The sequence below is a fragment of the Vulpes lagopus genome, chromosome 18 (genome assembly GCF_018345385.1).
Source record: "Vulpes lagopus strain Blue_001 chromosome 18, ASM1834538v1, whole genome shotgun sequence".
NCBI classification, from domain to species: Eukaryota; Metazoa; Chordata; class Mammalia; order Carnivora; family Canidae; genus Vulpes; species Vulpes lagopus.
The window spans coordinates 3,265,629-3,283,883 of record NC_054841.1 but is presented as its reverse complement, the minus strand read 5'-3'; the positions used below and the strand labels follow the sequence as shown (position 1 = coordinate 3,283,883).

Genomic DNA, 18,255 nt, shown 5'->3' with positions numbered 1-18,255 from the left:
TACCCGTCTCTGCTCCCAGCCCGTCAGGTTCGCTCCGTGGTCTCGAGCCTCTGCTAGGCTCACGGATGCTGGCATCTTCCAGCCGCCTGTGCAGTTACCCCGCTCCGGCTCCGGGGCAGTCCCTTCACCCCGGCTCGGATCTGGGCTGGGAATCCTGCCCCTCGGCTCCCCCGGGCCCAGGGCCTAGCGACCCCCACCCATCCCCTTGTACTTCTCGTCCGCAAAGCCTTCGCCTGCACGACGAATGTCCCATCGGCAGCGTCTCGCTCCGTCCTGCTTTGTTGTCCACCTGAGAGCCGCGGCCTCTGAGGAGGACGCTCGCACTACTTGCGCTTGACCGTGATCCTTACTGAGGTTTAAATGCAGCCTCTGGTACGATCCAGGGCTCCGGTTCTGCGCCTGGGCGGCCCGATGCTCCCCAGGCCCCGCTGCAGACTCGGGTCTCCCCTGTTTCTCCTTCTCAGCTCCGGCTGTGTGCCCGGGTCCCCGGGGCTCGGAGGGGGGTGCAAATGTGGGGCACGCGTAGGGCCCGCTTTATGTGGTTGCTGGCCTGCTGGCATCGCTGTCCGTTCCAGCATCTTCACCACCGTTTCATGTGGCTTGACTTGGTTTCCTTTCCTTCTGGGTGGAGAAGCCGGTGCGTGTTCCCCGTCTCGGCCGGGAGCGGAACCCACGCCCTCACTCACTTCGGAGGCGGGGGCCCATCTCCCTGCACAGGCCTTCGATGGAGTGGAGCCGGCTCTGCGACCCACGGCTGGGCTGCGGGGGGCAGCTTTCAGGTCCCAGCTCGGATGCCGCCTCCGCCAGGAGGTCTTTCCCCATCTCTAGCTCACGCCCCCTGCCTCTGTGGCTTCTCCTGCCCGGCGCCGTCTAAGTCAGCAGCACTTTCTGAGTGTATATACGGGAAAAATTGAACAAGGGGCAGTGTTCTCCATGGATGAGCCCAGCAGATTGGTTTTTCCCTTCGAGTGAAAATGTCTCCAGCTCCTGGGATGGCCACAGTTCAGGACAGACCCAGGCCACGGGTAGTTTGGCAGTGTCATGTGCACGCACACATAGAAGGCACACATCATGCGTCTCTGGTCGTTACGGGCTCCTGTTTGCACATTTCCCGCCCTTGCCTGCCCAGGCTCTCCAGGCACATGCTGCACGGCCCTCGCTTTGGTGCCAGGTGTGCAGCTGACGCAGGATCGCAGGTGCCCGGCTGAGCTGAGCAGACCCTTGACTGTCGGGGCTGAGAGCGTGGCCTCTGAGGTCAGGTCCAGGTCACATGTTGATCCCGTCACCTCTGCCTGTGTGCTTCAGCAGGAGAGCGAGCACTCAGCTGTGGACGTGCTGAGTTTGAGATGCCTGAAAGGGACCCAGGTGGGGACACCCCGAAGGAAGTGGGCACACGAGTCTGGAGCATGGGAGAGAGCATGTGGCTGTGCAGGAGAATCCCGAGCCACTGGCAGTCAGGCCTTCGTGTCTCATGGGACAGAGGATGTCATGTGGGAAGCAGGTGTACACAGAGCGGTGTGAGGATCGAATCCGGGGCACCCCAACGTGTGGAGCTGGGGAGATGACAAGGAACCAGTAAGGGAGACTGGGGTGTGGCCATCGAGGTGGGAGGAGACCAGACTGGTGTGGTGGCCTGTGGGGAGAGAGAAGGGGGCCTTTCACACAAGAGGGGAATGACGGATGGGTTGAGGTTCTCCAAGAGCATCCTTGTCTCCGCCGGGGTGGGTGCTGGCTGCTGACGGGACAGGGGCCATGGGCATGCCGAGAGTTCCATGTGCAGGTGTGTCATGAGCAGGGCGCGTGCAAGGCTGCTTCCCGCTGGAGCCCGGGTTGTGCCACTTGGTGGCCACTGGGGCCACTTGGTACCTGGAGAGAGGCAGCAGCACCACCCCGCCTCCTGCCCCCCGCCTGTCAGCTGCGCATTGGAGCGGCGCCACCAGCGTTTGCTGCAGTTGGCCTGGATCTGCAACATCAGTCTTTTACTTTTAATTTACTTAATTTTTTGGCCTCTACGTTGATTTTTTTGTTGGCTTTTTCCAATAAAGAACTCCATAGGATATTGAGCAGGACTGGTCTGAAGATAAATGACTGTGTTGGCCTCGGAAAGACAACATCGTTTTCCACTAATGCACCCAGGGAAAGACATTGTGTGCCGGGCGAGCTCTGACCAGATCGGGCACAGCCAGCCTTGCACCGTTGTGGGGCCTTGTGGGGCCTTGTGGGGAGCCAGCCGACGGCTCAGAGGATGGCAGTTCTGGGGGGCCGGGCCCATCTGCACCGCCCAGTGACTGCCAGGTGGCTGGTCTTTGCCATGAATGCAAACTCTTATAGTTCAAGGCTGCTGAGGGGCTGGAGGAGGAGGAGCCTTGCGCTGGAGAGAGAAAACCTTGCTTAGGGAGATGCAGCCTCTTTTCCTTGGGTAGACACGCCCTGTGTTGCTGCCGCCATTTGGATATTTACAGAGATCTGAAAAAGTAGACCCTGACCATTTTTGCCATCTGTCCTGTTACGTTTTTTTTTTTTTTAAAGAATTTTTAAAATTATTTATTCATGAAAGACAGAGAGAGGCAGAGACAGAGGCAGAGGGAGAAGCAGGATCCATGCAGGGAGCCCGATGTGGGACTCGATCCCGGGGATCCCTGGGTGGCACAGTGGTTTGGTGCCTGCCTTCCGCCCAGGGCATGATCCTGGGGTCCCAGGACTCGAGGATGACACCCTGGGCGAAAGGCAGATGCTCAACTGTTGAGCCACCCAGGGGCCCCTCTCCTGTTACTTTTATGGAGGAGAGAATTTTCTACCACATTCGCCGATGTCACTCAACATTGTTCTTCATTTTTAAATAATTATTTTCATATAAGGAAATGATGTTTGTGATAAAAAATATAATACAGAAGAGCAAAACTAGTGCATAAGATGATCAAATGCTGACCTTTCTCTGCCAGTTTATATTACACGTATTTGCAAAATCAGACACGTACCCATATACAAATGCATTTCTGTGGATGACGTACGTACTTTTGTGCAAGTTGCTATTGCGAGACGTTTTAAGCATCCCGTGAATGTCTTGTTGGCGCTCAGTACCAGACACGCCGCAATTTTCAATGGGTTTGCCACGGCCAAGTGGTACGACGTGCCGTGATCTGATAAGTGTCGTCTTGGGGTTTTTGGTTGTGTTTAGTTTCCTGTCTTCATGAATGATGCTGGATGAACACCTTTTCGTGTGGTTTTATGTGCTCATCCCACTCGCTGTGGGAGGCAGACTCCTGGAAGTGGGACTTCTGGGTCAGAGCACAGGGAAGCACTTGTGTCCAGGGCACCTGGGATGGGGGGAAAACTTGCTTGCTCCTGGCAGTCCGGGCAGAGAGGCTTCCTGGCCGCTGTTTCTCAGCTTCACATCCCGCTCCGTGTTGGAGTGTGTGACCGGGACACGTGTTCATTCACATCGATGCTGATGGTTGCGGGGAAGTGCTGTTCAAATTTATGAAAAGCCTCATTTTAAGCTATTTGTCTTTGAAATTTCCTTTTTTGACTTGTAAGTGACAGAACCTAGTAACCTCCAGACGTGCTGAAGAAGACCTAAAGTCATTCTACAAGCTTCTGCCGTGGCCCTACTGTGTGCACGCTCCCACGAGTTTCTGCTGTGGCCCTACTGTGCACACTGTGCCTGTAGAGGCTGGGAAAACCGTTTGGTCCTGGCGCAGAGACCCCGTGTGGTGCGAATTCTCATTTATGTCTGGAAATCTCTGATGAAGGGATCTTTTTCTCAGTTAAGAACAAACAGGATTGAAGTTTGTAATAAGAAACCCAAGACATTTGCAATGGGCTTAACAGACTTTCGTTATCAAAAGCTAAAAAGATTAAATCGCGTTCAGGGCCGTTTCATGGTTGAGCACATTTGGTTCTCTGAAAATGGCAATCCCTGCTCGCCGCGTATTAAACCCTTGACATTCATGAAGGATTTGTCCCGAGACCTTTGAGACTCCCTTAATTCACGAATGCCACCAGAGCTTTCGATTTACCCCAGAACACACAGTAAAGACTAACGGAAAAACGCCTGTGACTCCTTCAGGCTCTTTATGATGCCGTAAATATGGGGCTCTAGTCATTTATAAAGCTATTAAAACAAATTCAGGCTGGAGCCCTTGGTGCAGTGGTTCGTGGAGTCATTATTTTTCGCTGTCTCTATAAAACACAGAGCAAACGAGCTCATATTAGAAATTCAAACCTCAGCTGAGCCCAAATTTCTGTGTCTTACTTTATCCCAAACTTCTGTTAAGCTGTCACGGTATTAGACTCATTTGCTTTGTGTTCTTCGACCCTGCGCGTTGGCTTTCTCTGGGAGCCCTTCCTCTCGAGAAATAGCGTTTGCCTCCACCTACGGGAGCGTCCCCGCTGGATGACGGCCTGAGCCCCAGGATTGAAATCCCTATTCCTGGTAGGGCTGCAAGGCCACACACCCGATGTCGTGCTTCCTGGCTCCCGGCCAGGGCAGGTGGGGAGTCGTTCAGAAAGCTCACCGAAGCCACGAGCCTCCTCCTAGTGCCCCGATGGATGATCCCTCTCTGCCCACACACACCGCCGAACCCCACTTCTCTCCGTTTAGACGTTCTGTTCTCTGAGATCTTGCTCAGCTGGTCCTAGACGCGTGTGGAAGTACAGACCAGCCTGGGCTCGAAGGCCCCGGGTCGGACCCGACCCCCGTTCCTTCACTCAGTATTGATTGGGAACCTGCTGCATCTGCACTGACCTGGGGCCCGGGGAGGGCGGACAGCCCTGGAGCATGGTCTCCTGGAGGAGGAATAAAGTAACCGATGGGGAAGGGATCAGATACTGGGGGGAGTTAATGGTGTGGCCCGATGGGGATGGGGATGGGGATGGAGCTCGATTGGGCCTCTTCAGGAGGGTTCGAGCGGGCTGTGGGGACAGGACCCCAGATGGTCCAGCAGAGCAGGGTGGCAGGCGGAGGGCAGGCCTGCTGCAGAGGCCCTGAGGTGGGATGTCCTAGGCTCTGAAAGAAGACCCGCGTAGCCAGGGGTGGTCAGCGGGGAGCGTGGACCGTGTGGGGAAGGGGCGGCAGGCGGCTGCCGTGCAGAAAGCAACTAGGTCTCCGTCCACGCTCAGAAAAAGGACTGGGTGCCATTAATAAGCACCCCGGGACAACCGTCCCCGGAGGCCTGGGATATTCGATGGCTTGTCCGCCCACAGAACGCGTGGCCCGTGGGTGGTAACCTCCCTTTCTCCCCGTGTCCCCCGCGTCCCCCGCAGGAAGGCACCCCAGGCTGACACTGGGCCCCTGTGGCTCTGGTGCGGACTCCTCCCAGCAGGTGGGTGGCTAGATCAACAAGCCGGCACTTGACTAATACTTGTTTTCTTGTTGTCCCCTCTCTTCGGTGGCTCCCAGGAACGCTGCCAAGGAAATGCAAGAAGGAGCTCCTGGCAGTGAAGCTGAGGAATCGGCCCAGCAAGCAGGAATTGGAAGACAGGAATATTTTCCCCAGGAGGACTGATGAAGAGAGACAGGAAATCCGGCAGCAGATTGAGATGAAACTCTCCAAGTGAGTAGTGGCGCGTCGCCACGAGGCGGGGCTGCCTCCCCCCCGCTCCCCGGCTGGGGCAGCCCGAGCCCCTCTGAGGCCCTGCCGTCCCCGGACGCCCGGACAGGGCCCTGGCGGTGGCTCCTCACCTGGCCACATGTGCGCCAGGTGAGCCACAACATGCTCTGTTGTGGGGCCGGGTGTCCCTGTCAGGGGCTGAGCAGCAGGCTTGGTCTCTACACGTGACGTCCTCCTGTGATGATCAAAACTGTCCCCCCGTCCCCCGGTGGAGAAGCTCTGGTCTCCAGAGGCCAGGCACCCGCCGGAGTGGTGGGGGGTGCAGGTGGGGAAGCCTCTGACACAGTGGGGAGGACGCGCCTGGTCGGTGTCTAGAGAGAGGCCACTGCCCCCCCTCCTGCTCATTTCCCGGCAAGGGTTGCACTTAGCGTGGCCAGATCTAATTTTTTCAACAAAAGCTGGAAATCTATTTTGGGGCACAGTATGTGCCCCAGGCTGAGCCTACCTGCCGCCCGGCTGTGCCCCGGAGCCGTGAGCGAGGGTCCCCCCGGGGGTCAGCGGGGCTGGCTGGTGGCAGATGCTCCGCGTTACGGGCCAGGGCAGCGTGGGGCTGTGGGTGTCCGGCTGAGGTCTGCGGGGATCCAGTTCCGCGCCCTGAGGCAGGATGCTTTGTAACGTGGCCCGGGCAGGCCTGGCAGGGTGCGGCGGTTTCAAGCACTGGATGATTCTCTAGGTCGCTTTCCAGGAACTGGGGTCCCTGGGGCCCAGAACCCAGAGCATGCTGGGCCTCCCAGCTCTCACCCGCATCCCCTGCCACGGAGCCAGCCCAGAGCTGAGTGTGAACCAGGGGGCTTTCGTGGAGGTCAGGCTACTCCAGCAGGGGCCTCTGCTTCTTCCCGTCGTCCCGGGAGTGTGGTGGGATCGTAGCCCCAGGATTGGGGTGCGGGTGTTGGAGAGGACCTGTCAGCGGGGTTCAGTGCCATAGCTCTGCCGCCCACATGTTGCCATCTCCCCGACCTTCCTCCAGCACCTGTGGGGTCTCGATGGGCTGCGCTTGAAGGGACAGTGTCCTGGATCCCCTCCAGCCCCCATTCCCTCCTTAAACCCAGAAGCTGGTCCCGCAGAGCAGGAAGAGACAGATCCCGACGGTGAGCTGGACCAGCTGCCCCGGGCCTCATGCCCGATTGCCTTTGATCCACTTCTCACTGCCCCCCACACCCAGGTCCCCTGCAGCAGCCCTGGGAAGATGCAGGTTCTGATGAGGCAGGTAGAGCGGGGCCTGAGGGCCTGGGTTTTAGACAAGCTCCCAGGGGACACCAGTGCTGCTGGTCTGTAGGCCACACGTGGGGTGGCGAGGGTCTCCCAACCTCGGTGCTCCTTTATTTTTTTTTAAAGGTTTTATTTATTCATGAGAGACAGACACAGAGACAGGCAGAGAGACAAGCAGAGGGAGAAGCAGGCTCCCTGCAGGGAGCCCGATGTGGGACTTGATCCCGGGACCCCGGGGTCACGCCCTGAGCCAAAGGCAGGTGCTCAGCCGCCGAGCCACCCGGGTGGCCCACCTCGGTGGCACTCCTGACGTCTGCGGCCAGATGACTCTGTGGCGGGGCCGTCCTGCGCGTGAGGACACTCAGCAGCGGCACCAGCTTCCACCCAGGAGAGGCTCACGACCTGCCCTCCCCACGCAGCTGTGACAAGCAACACTGTCCCCAGTCACTGCTGCGAGTCCCGTTGGGGGTGGGGGACAGAATCAGTTCTCGTCACGACGCCCTGATCGGAAGGTCGCCCTGGACTTCTCCAGCGGGTCTTTCCTCTGCTGGAGGCCCAGGGCTCTGTGTTCAGTGGTCCAGCCCTGCGTCTGCTCCGAGCCGGGGCGCGTGGGCCCAGGCGTACCCACCTTCCTCTGGGATCCTCTACTGAGTGCTTTCGGGGTGGAGGGCGATGTGTGTGTGTGGCTGAAGCCCAGACCCTGGGTGCTGTGATTCTCTGCGCCGCGGTTTCCTTGCCTGTAAAATGGGGATGACGCCAGCTGCCAGGCCCGTGGCAGAGGAGGGGCGGGTGCAGCATGGCACACGTTGCCGCAGGCCGCTCGGCTCCCAGCCCGTGTCCTAACGACCTGGACTCACGCAGACCTGCGTTCTGCTCTGCAGTGATGGGCGCGCTGGGGTGCCTCACCCCCAGGTCTTGGTTTTCTCATCTGTTAAGTGGGGTGCTGGCCATCCGAGGCCATTGTCTGATTCAGGGAGATCCCATGAGGAAGGCGTGTTGCAGAGCCATAGCCATGCGGCAGGTGCTCGAGGTTGGGCTTCTGACCCCTGGGAGCCAGGACCCCTTCCTGCGTTGGCTCCGAGCTGTGCGGCCGAGGGTGCCTGTGCACAGACCGTTGTCAGGGTGCCTGGTGGTTACCTGGGGATGGGGAACCCCATGGGGAAGCTGCTTAAAATGCAGATCGATGTGAGCCCCACCCCAACCTCACACCAGAACATTTTGCCTGATAACGATGCGTTGAGGGAACCTCCCACCAGGGGCCATGTTAGCCTGATTGGAAGGGGCCTGTGACACCCGTCAAGTGTTTATCACTTGGTCTGCTCATTCAGCAGAGACCGTTCTCTCCTTGAAGGGCAGGCACCGCGGAGGTGCCGGGTCCAGCTCTGGGCGGCGGCGATCACTCTGGCAGTGCACATTCCTCGCTCGAGCTGTGAGGCCGGCACCCACCCGGGTGCTCCGTACGAGGAAGATGCTCCAGGAGCACCCGCGGGAGGCCGGGGGGAGGACTCAGATGCATGAATCCCTAAGGGACGGCGCTATCACGGAGGGAGAGGGGACTGGGGCGCAGGCCACATGCCCCAGGGCAGGGGGAGCAGGGTCAGCTGAGGGGAGGCCCTCTGAGGGGACGGCTGCGGAGACGGCAGGCATCGGGTGTGAGCAAGTACCCTGAGGCCGGCCCGGTTGGGGAAGCGCGACGAGAGTGGACTGTGCTGCGGGACACATCAGAGCCTTTACTGCCGCGGCACGTGGTGCAGCGGTACGCGAGCGGGTGGGGCACCTCGGCCTTTCCTCCCTGGGAGTCCCAAGGCCCTTTGTGGGAAACGGGCTGTGCAGGGGGCCTGTAGGCTGCGGGGAGCCTGAGGGTGCCAGGACGGCCACGCTCACGGCTGCGTGACCACACCCGGCATCGGCTCTGGTGTCTGCGGTGTTGGAGGAGCTCCGCGGGGGCTGCGGGGGTCCACCCAGACCTGTGCCCGGACCTCACCCACACTGGGAGGCAGGGCGGGGGGTTCTTGCATCCCACTGGGGACTGGGGAGGTAGTGGGGATGATCTCCACAGCCTGGGGTGATGTTGGGAGGACTCGGTGCCCGCATCCTGGTGGGACGTGGGTGGCTGATGCTTTGGTGCGGCCCTGACAGCCTGCGTGGGTGGGTGAGGCCCCCCGTGGGGATCGCAGGCTGCAGAGACGCAGCCCCCCGCTGGGCAGGTGGGGCCCCGGGGTGCAGTCCCAGCACACAGTGAGCATGGGCAGGGACCCCCACCTCTCGCCAGCCATCCGGCTCCAGCGTGTCCCATGAAGGACGGGACGGGACCTTGTGTGCTCAAGCCGCAGCACCGTCGCGGGGGCTGTGACGAGCGTCTCCAGGGGTGCAGGCCCCCCAGCGCCTGGCAGCCTGCGTTCCCCCGTCAGCGTCGCTGCTGAAGCACCAGCCCCACGTTCTGCTTACGAATCGTTTCTGTCATAAAGGGGAAGAGGTTTCCTGTCTACTCACCGGGCTGATCTGAGACTCAAATGAGAAGCCACGGGGACGGGCGTGCCGTGCCCAGAGCCTCCTGCCCGCCTGCTGGAGCCCTGGTGGAGGGGCCTGTCTCTATCCTCTCTCTGCCGCCTCCACGCCTCTGCAAACTGCTCCTTTCTCTTACCAGTGCACGGGCCCTATTCCTGCAGTCACACACCGGGGAGCTCCTTGCTGAATAACTGTGATGTTACAGGCACCGTGCAGGCCGCTAGGTGCACACTCTGCCCTACGGGGCTTCCAGCATCTGCATGTGCTTCAGGCATGGCTGGATCCAGGTGCTCGCATGGCATTCGCAGGAACTGGCCTCTTTCTGCTTCTGGACTCTGTTGTGCTCTGGGTGTCCTCGTTCTCTGGCTCTTTCACTGAGATCCTAATCCTCCAAGCTCCAGGCTTAGATCTCTACAGGAGCCCATACCCGAACCAGCCGCCTTGACCAAGGGTTAGAAGGGGCTGATTAGACAAATTTGGATCCCATGCTCATCCCTGGGCCCATCACCATGGCCAAGAGAACACGCTAGTTAGTCAAGCCTGGCCTGCATGGTTGCTGGTGTCCTTGATGCGACGTGCAATCGCAGGTTTGGTGTTGTCTTATTTTAGCGAGTTGGAGCATTTTCTCAGTATTTTTCAGCTATTTGGTTTCTTCTTTTCACGCACTTAACCCACTGCCTTCTTCGTCTTAATGACTTTAGGAGTTGACTTTGGGAATGCTGGCTTCCAGTCCTTATTTCTCAATTTGGGGGCTTGTATTTTCATTTTGTTCATGCTTTCCTGCGTGCAGGCCGGTTGCTGGATGAGCAGTCCTACGTCAGGCATGGGCAGGTTTCTCTGTGAAGGGCCAGAGAGTGAGTCTCTTCAGCTTTGTGGACCAGCCGTGTCTGTTATCACCACACAACTCGACTGTCCTAGCACGGAGGCAGCCGGTAGCCCCTGGGGCAGGAGTGGGCCTGGCCGCGTGCCAATAAAACTTTATTTGCAAATACAGGCCGCGGCCCACGGGACACAGTTTGCCGACCGCTGGTATGCTGTATGGCTCGTGCTGTTTGCGTCATGTTCAAGAACTCCTTCCCTAGCCAGAGGTGAAAAATATATTAACCATGTTATTTTTGAGCTGCCTCCCAGTTATGCCGACTGCTGATGGTTTTCTATTAGATAAACCAAGTTCTCTTTCAAAACAGAGGATTAAGTGAACTGATTTAAAGAGAAAAGCCGTGGGGCGCCTGGATGGCTCAGTGACTTAAGTGTCTGCCTTTGGCTCAGGTCATGCTCCTGGGGGGATCCAGCCCCCCATCGGGCTCCCTGCTCAGGGGGGAGCCTGCTTCTCCTTCTCCCTCTGCCCCTCCCCCTGCTCGTGCTCTCGCTCGCTCTCTCTCTCTCTCTCTGGAAGGGCCCTTAACTGAGAGGTACCCGGGACACGGGCCCTGGACTTGATCTCCCCCATTACTCACTGGATCTGTGATTAATTTTAAACCAAGGACTAGAACATTGTAGCTCCTTGGACATTCGTCGCCAGGTCGGAACAGGGAAAAGCAGCCCCGGAACCGGACCCGCAGGGATCGGCAGTTGAAAAGTCGTGTCCCAGAGGGTCGGCCACTTGTTCCCCGCAGAAACGGTTTAATTGGATCCCTTTGTCTTAGTTTGCCTCCTTCCAGGGTCTTCTGCTCTCACTTGCTGAATAATTCAGCCCCGGTTGCCGCGGCAACGTGCCATCCACCGTTGCCTCGAGTGCATGGAGTGTTTCTGTTTTGTTTTATTTCCTTTAATTTCCAGACCTTTAAGGCCTTTAACTCGCGGGCGCTCCCAGGGCTGTCGGGGGTGAGGTGGTCGCTGTCCCCGGCTCTGTGCGCTGGGTCCGGGGACCCCGTGAAGTCAGAGGCCTCCCTCCGTCCGGGAGCACAGCGCACCCCTGAGACGTGTGGGGCATCGGCAGGCGGCCTATGAGGGACCCGCGGCCCCCACGCCGCACGCAGTAGGCACAGCCTAGAAACTATGCCCAAGGGCACGGACTGTCTGGCCTGCACCCTGTTGTGCGCACCACGTAAGGGGCGTGGTGAGGAAGGATGCCCGAGAGCTTTCATGTCTCAGCCCCCGCCCCCCGCAGTACGTGTTGCTCGCTTCCCCTCATTTAATTGAATCCTTGCAGGAACCGGGTGAAGTAGATAGTATTGACTCCATTTTACAGATGAGCAAACTAGGCCGTTAGGAGAGGTTCAGTGATTTGCCCAGGGTCACACACGTCCCACTGTTCCAAGTGTGTCCCCTGAACACCACACCCGGGCCCGGGGGGAGCCTTCTGGGAGAGCTCAGCCTCACTGATCTTAGGGCTTTGCATTTTCTTATTTGGTCTGGCTGCTTCCATCACGGGGCATTCGGGCCTCCAGCCAGTGGGACAGGCCCCTGGGCACAGGGTACTTCCTGCCCGTTTCTGGGCAGGGGGAGGGCAGAGATGATGCAGCGTGTCCCCTGCCTTGGAGCAGTGGGGCTTGGTGATGTCCAGGAAGGGCCCCGCAGCCACCCAGGCTCTGGGGAAATGTGGCAGGTGGGTCCGACCCCCGCCTCACTGTCACAGCGGTGGGAGTTCGAGAGAGCATTGCCATCTCCGGGTCTCCCCGCTGGTTGAAAGATGGACACAGGGCAGCACCTTCCTCCCAGGGCCCCTGGGGAAGGTTCTAGGTTATTAGCCCCTATAAGAACATAAGAGCATGTTCCTGGCAGGAGGCACCCGGGTGGATGGAGCTGCTGCTGGTAGGAGCTTGGCCGGGGGCGCCCCTGGGTTAGCTGTCACCTGTGCAGGAGGAGGATTGAGGCCCCCCCCACCGCACGCTCACCTGGAGGCCCGAGAAGCTTGCAGGTCACATAGTGGCACCAGCATCGTTGATGCTCATGCGATTATTGTTCTTATTTGTAACTGTTGTATAATCTGCCTGGAGACAGAGGAGCCTCAGTGATGCAGGAACTTTCTATTAATCGTCCCGTGGCGGAGGGCGGGGGGCTTCCATTCTGGGGCCACGTCGTGAGAACTGATTACGGCTCGGTAATGTCCTTGGGGAGCTGGTACTTAGCATGTTAACATGGGAGTTAAATGATCCTCGAGCGTGTCCCTTTGTACATTTTGTTCTGTGCATCCAGAACAGTCTGCCACCACTCAGCCTCCATGGAAACACAAGTTCCCAGAAAAAAAAAAAAAGTGTTTTGTGCAGCTGCCCCCACCCGCCGCTGGAAATCTGCAGAATTTTAAGGAAGAGGCTGGATGCTCTCAAGGATGGGGATGGAGATTGGTACCGGCTTTCTGGCGGGGTTGCCTGGACCAACGACCTGAGTCATGGCTTTAGTACGTTCCGTCCACCGAAGCCTCAGGGGTGGTGAGGGCCCCTTGCGGGGTCTCCGTTATGTGGACACAGAATTTCAAATATATAGAAATCTTTTTGTGGGCTAACCAGAAAAAAAAAGACTTAATTGCTGGAGAGGAAGCCTCCCCTCTGGGCAGGGGGTGAAGCTCCACCGCAGGGGTCAGGGGTTCGTAGCAGCAGCCGGCGGTGATAAATATCCATTCCCCCCCACCCTGCAGGGGGGGACCCAGCTCATCCTGAGTGACTCGAATCCAGTCCCACGGGCACCCTGCAAGATGGGGCCAGAGAAGCGTGCTTATTGATAATGGTCGTCACTAACATTTATTCAGTCTTCTCCGTACCGGCTCCCTGCGGAGTCCCTCACGCACATTCTCCCCGCAAAGGCTCACAAGGCCTCTCTGGGTTATCTGTCATCCAAGGTCCTATTTTCCAGATGAGGAAAACCGGCTTAGAAGAGTGTCGTCGCTCGCCTGTGGGCTCATGGTGCTAAATGTGGGTGGGTCACCGGCTGTCCACCTGGTCACACCGGTGCCTACCCCTGGCTGTGTGTCGGGATTGCCAGGGAGCTTGGTGAAAACACTGATCCCGGACCCCACTCTGGAGCTCCTGAGAAGGGGTCTGGGTTCTCACAGGGCTCTTCTTCCCCAAGTGTCCTGTTGCCCTACAACGCCCCGTATGGCTTCCTCGCAACCCTGGGGAGACTGTGCCCTGAGGCTTCAGAATCACAGTAAGCTGTGCTTTTCCACCACAGCCACCTGTTAGTCTCTTAAGGAGAAATGCACACTTTAGAGGCAGCTGTGGGGCTCAGTAGGTCGAGCGTCTGATTCTTGATCTCAGCTCATGTCTTGATCTCGGGGTTGTGAGTTCAAGCCCCACATTGGGCTTCATTTTGGGTGTGGAGCCTACTCAGAAAAAGGAGAGAGAGAGAGAGAATGTCCACGTTGTAATTAATCATGTTTCCCTTTTTGCTTTGGCCACCAGGGTGCTCAGAGCCAAGGGTGCAGCTACCTTGGATAACACTGTTGCATCATTCAGGGTGTGTGGGTCTGTTTGATTTCCTCCTGCATCCCCTTTGCCTGGAGTCCCTCCATTCTTCATTTTAATTCTATGGGATATATTTTTTTATACAGGATTTCAAAAGCATCTCTGCATTTTACTATAAAAAGTGTGTATATATATATACATATATATATATATATATATATATATATATTTTTTTTATGGAGGCCCTCTTCGCGTAAATGAGATCTTGCCACATAGCGTTCTCTCGGAAGGGTTTCCGTACTGCGACACAGAACTCGAGTGTTCGTTTTTAGTAGTATCTCGTATGGGAGGAACAGATGGATCTTCCAGCTTTGTTCTTCCTACAATCAACAGACTTGGACTTTCCCTCCAGAGCTTTACTTTTAAAGTAAAACTACAGGGCTCCTTTTCACACGTCAGTGTTTTCCTTTTTATGGATTATTTTCATGAGCCGCATTTCCAGAAACAGGAGGACGAGAAGAACAATAAGAAGAGCAGGAGGACAAAGGCACTTTGGATTAGACACTCTCGTCGTTCCCCAGGAGCGAGGGCCGCTCATCAGGGACCACGGCCGGAGCCCAGTGGTCAGCGGGCAGGAGCCTGGAGCGCATGGCCCAGGAGGACGGAGCAAAGCCTGTCACGAGCACGCGGGACGCTCTCAAGTTCATTAGCAGCGGCAGACGCAGAAATTCATGCCAGAGGAACTTTCATCCCCAATTAAAAGTTGACAATAAGACTTTGAAGTAATACTACCTTAAAATATTACTTCTTGACGTTTGTATTGACGTAAGTCATCGTAAGGAACCACGAATCCACCCCGGCCTGGTGAGGGCGCCGTCCACACGCCCCCTCGCCCCTGCCGGCAGCCACATGACCCAGAAATGACCGAGCCGCACCCGCGAAGAGCCGGGGGGTAATTTGCACATGTGAAGTGAAGGTTCCACTCTTGGGAGTTGAGGTTTAAAGACGGGGGAGGAAAATGGTGTGATGGTTGAGTCCGGGCCCCAGGGAGGCACCCGGGTTCTGCTGTCACATCGTCAGCAGGTGCGTCTGCCTTGCTGGGGGGGCGGGGGTGAGGTGGCTGCAAGCAGACGGGTACATGTGTCCGCTTTCCAGATCTTTGCAGCCTCTTTGCCCTCAGGACGATGCGGAGAGATGGGCATTCCTGTTGGTTCCAGATGGCACCCGGGCTGCCTCCACGGGTGACCCTGGCCTGACACATGCTACACACCGAGGTCGGCACTGTTCTCCCCCATTGGAGCAAATGTGAATGTCGTGGTGCAGGGCACCCCCTGCTGCGTCGGGGGGTGTCTGGATCCAGCCCTGGCCTGGAGCAGGGTCCCCAGAGTCAGGCTGACCTGAGCCAGACTGCGCTGTGCAGCCCCAGGCAGGTCATGAGCCTCCCCGCCTGGCCGGGGGCTCTCTCGGGGCTGGCCCCTCCACGTGTGCGCAGGTGACACACACCCAGGACGCCCACAGTGCACGTGGCCCGAGAGCCCGGCTGCTGTCTTCCCATCTCCCCTTTGCCTGACACCTGCTGTGATTCACTGCCTCGGGGCACAAGGCGTCACTGTAGGAGCTGCCCCTTGTCTGTGGGGACGAGACACAAGACAGAGGGTAACATCCGAGGTCAGAGACCCTTCATCTTCCCCGTGTGCCGCAGGTGAGGAGGTCGATTTCAGGTCCTGGGACATGTGCTGAGCTGCAGAGGTGGCGTCCCCCAGGCGCCGTCATTCAGGCTGCGAGGCTGGCGGGCGGTGAGCCGGGGCTTGCTGAACCCTTCTTCCCCTGCGGCCTTGGACTTGAACCCGCGTGGCCAACGATTCTCAATCCCACAAGGTGTCCGTTGTTAGGTTCCAGGGAAGCGGAAGGGAGAGCACCAGCCTCTGACGCCGGATTTCACGGCAGCTGCAGCATCTTGGCCCCTGACCGATTGCTTTTCAAGCCTGACCAAAGCCCCAGGCAGGGACGGTGGTGCACACTATGCAGACGGGGGACCCGGGGAGACGAAGCTGTTGGTGAGCAGAGGACGCAGGTTCCGGAGCCCCTGCCCCCAACTCCTGGGCTCCCCACCCGAGGCCAGGCCGTCCTGCTCTCGTCTCGCACATGCTGTAGGAAGCTGATGACCCCCCGCAGCTAAAGCCCGGCTTCCGGTGCCGTAGCATCCCCTCCGCCGGGCTGAGTCGGCCTGCAGTGGCCCGGGGACTTTGCTCTGGGTCCCGTGGGCTCAGGACATTGTGCGTGTGTCGCTGCATCTGTGCCGAGAGCATCACCCTCCCATCGCCCCAGACGGGGCGCCCACCTGCAGAATGTTGCTCTTCTGGTAACTTACTGCTGTCCTCACGAAGGGTGGAAACTCTGCCTCCCGCCCCGCACTTATCCGCGGCTGCTGTGCTGGAAGGTGAGGCTTTAAGTTACTTCCAGGGAGAGCACAGGAGAACAGGACTGGTTTTCTGGGCAGCACCAAATGCCCGTGGCCACATATGGGGTGTGCACCCCTGAGGACAGGAGGGTCTGGTTCCTGCAAGCGATGATGGCAAGACCCACTCAGAGGTGTGCATGAATTGGCGCGTGTGCCAAGAGGTGCATGAGGAAAGATGTGCAGACTGGCCACGGAGGTGCAGGATGCTGGGTGGGGAGGGGGGCTCGGCAGGAGGCAGGCAGGGATGGGACGGCCATTGGAGGGTGGGTGGCCCGGAGCATCTGCTGATGGGTCAGTAGGTGTCTGTAACCTGCAGGCGGGAGCACAAGGAGGTCCCAGGCCAAGAGCACCTGCAAAATAAAAGCACAAGTCCTGAACCGGCATGGCCATGGGGAACTCAGGGTGGCCGCAGGGGGCCCAGTGTGGCCGTGGGGGACTCGGGGTGACTGAGGGGGACCCAGCATGTCCATGGGGAACTCAGGGTGGCCGTGAGGACCCAGCGTGGCCATGGGGGACTCGGGGTGGCCACGGGGGACCCGGCATGGCTGTGGGGGGATGTGGTGGGCGCAGGGCCACAGGGCCCCGTGGGGCCAGTGGTAGGCCTTCCCTGCTCCCCGTCCACAGGTAATTTATCCCTGGCCCAGCAGTGTCCTCCCTGGAGGGACCTGCCATGACCACCCTGACCCCTGACTCCCGACTCTCCCATCACATCATCCTACTGTTTTCCTCATCACCCTGGGGCCTGAAATTACCTCTTTCTTTGCCTCCTCAAGGCCTGTGTCCCCTGTCCACCCCACCCCCCACCCCCAAGACCCTAGGATCCTGCCTCTTGTGTCACTGATATGTCCCTGATGCTCAGTAAGTTGGTGCTAAGTGATGGGCAGAGATGTCTGGCCTCTGTAAGAGGCGGCGAGCGCCCCTGGGGGTCACAGTCCCCGGGGTGAGGGGCACCTGAGGAAGACAGCTCTCCCTCCACACGGTGGGGGGGGGGCGAGTGCAGGGGGCAGGTGGGCGAGTGCAGGGGGCAGGATGGGTCAGGTCGATGCCCGTCCTGCAAGTGCCACTGGCCGAGGGGACCGACGCTGTCTGCAGGCGAGTGGACTTGAGAGCAGGGGAGGAGCAGGACTGGGGTGGGTGGAGGGTCTGAGGAGCTCGCCCGCCCGCCAGGGTGGCTCTGGACGCTGTGCCTGGGGGCAGGGGTGCAGGCAGGAGGCAGGGTCACGCGTGAGGGAGGTCCTGTGTCCAGGTTTGGATGGCGTTGGTGGGCCCCCTGGCGCCTCAACAGTGGTCAACCCGAGAGGACAGGTGAGCCTGCAGAAGGAGCGTGGGGACCGCGCGGGGAGCCTCCGCGGGCAGATTTGCGCTGCTGGGCCGTGGTCGGGAGCGGCACGAGCTCGGGATCGAGGCCCTGAGGGGCAGCGCGGCGTCCGGAGGGTCGTGTTTCCTGCTGCTGACCGTTCGCTTCCCACCACGTATCTTCCCTCCGATTTCACGCTCCTCTCAGACAGACAGTGAGCAGTCAGTGGTTTTCCACTGAGGTCCAGGGACCACACATGCCTCTCGGTCTCCTGGAAATGGGGCGGCATTAAATGCAACCAGAGGAAAGCACAGCGGCCTTGGAAGCCACTTCTCCAGCTGTTGGCTCCTGCGGAATAACTGGAGATTTGAGGTTGGGCGCGCTCGGGGTCAGGTGTTTCTGTCTGCAGGAAGCAGGCAGGCCGGGCGGCCACGGTCTTCCTCAGCTGCCGAGGAGCCGGGCCCGCGCTGACCTGGGACTCAGAGTCAGGCGAGGTCTCGGGCTGAAGACCGCCCCGGGCAGCAGAACGCTCTCCCGGCACCAGCCTGACCCCTGGCAAGGATCCTCAGAGGTGAGCTCGGCCCCCGCTGCACGAGAGCACATCCACCGGCTTGGTCTCAGAAGCGCCAGTGGGTCAGTTTTGTTTTTTTTTTTTTTTAAAGATTTTATGTATTTATTCATGAGATCTCGAGAGAGAGAGAAGCAGAGACACAGGCAGAAGGAGAAGCAGGCTCCATGCAGGAGCCCGACGCGGGACTCGATCCCAGGACCCCAGGATCACGCCCTGGGCTGGCAGATGCTCAACCCCTGAGCCACGCAGGCGTC

At 58.9% G+C, this 18,255-nt stretch overlaps 1 protein-coding gene across 4 annotated transcripts in view; it reads left to right on the top strand.

Moving 5' to 3' along the window:
• The window catches only part of PHACTR3 (phosphatase and actin regulator 3), a 212,891-nt gene that overhangs the window by 169,955 nt on the left and 24,681 nt on the right, over nt 1–18,255 (top strand). For all 4 annotated transcript variants that reach the window (XM_041733502.1, XM_041733504.1, XM_041733505.1 and 1 more), the window contains exon 8: nt 5,402–5,555. In XM_041733502.1, coding sequence (XP_041589436.1) covers nt 5,402–5,555 — 154 coding nt within the window. The remainder of the gene's footprint in view (nt 1–5,401; nt 5,556–18,255) is intronic.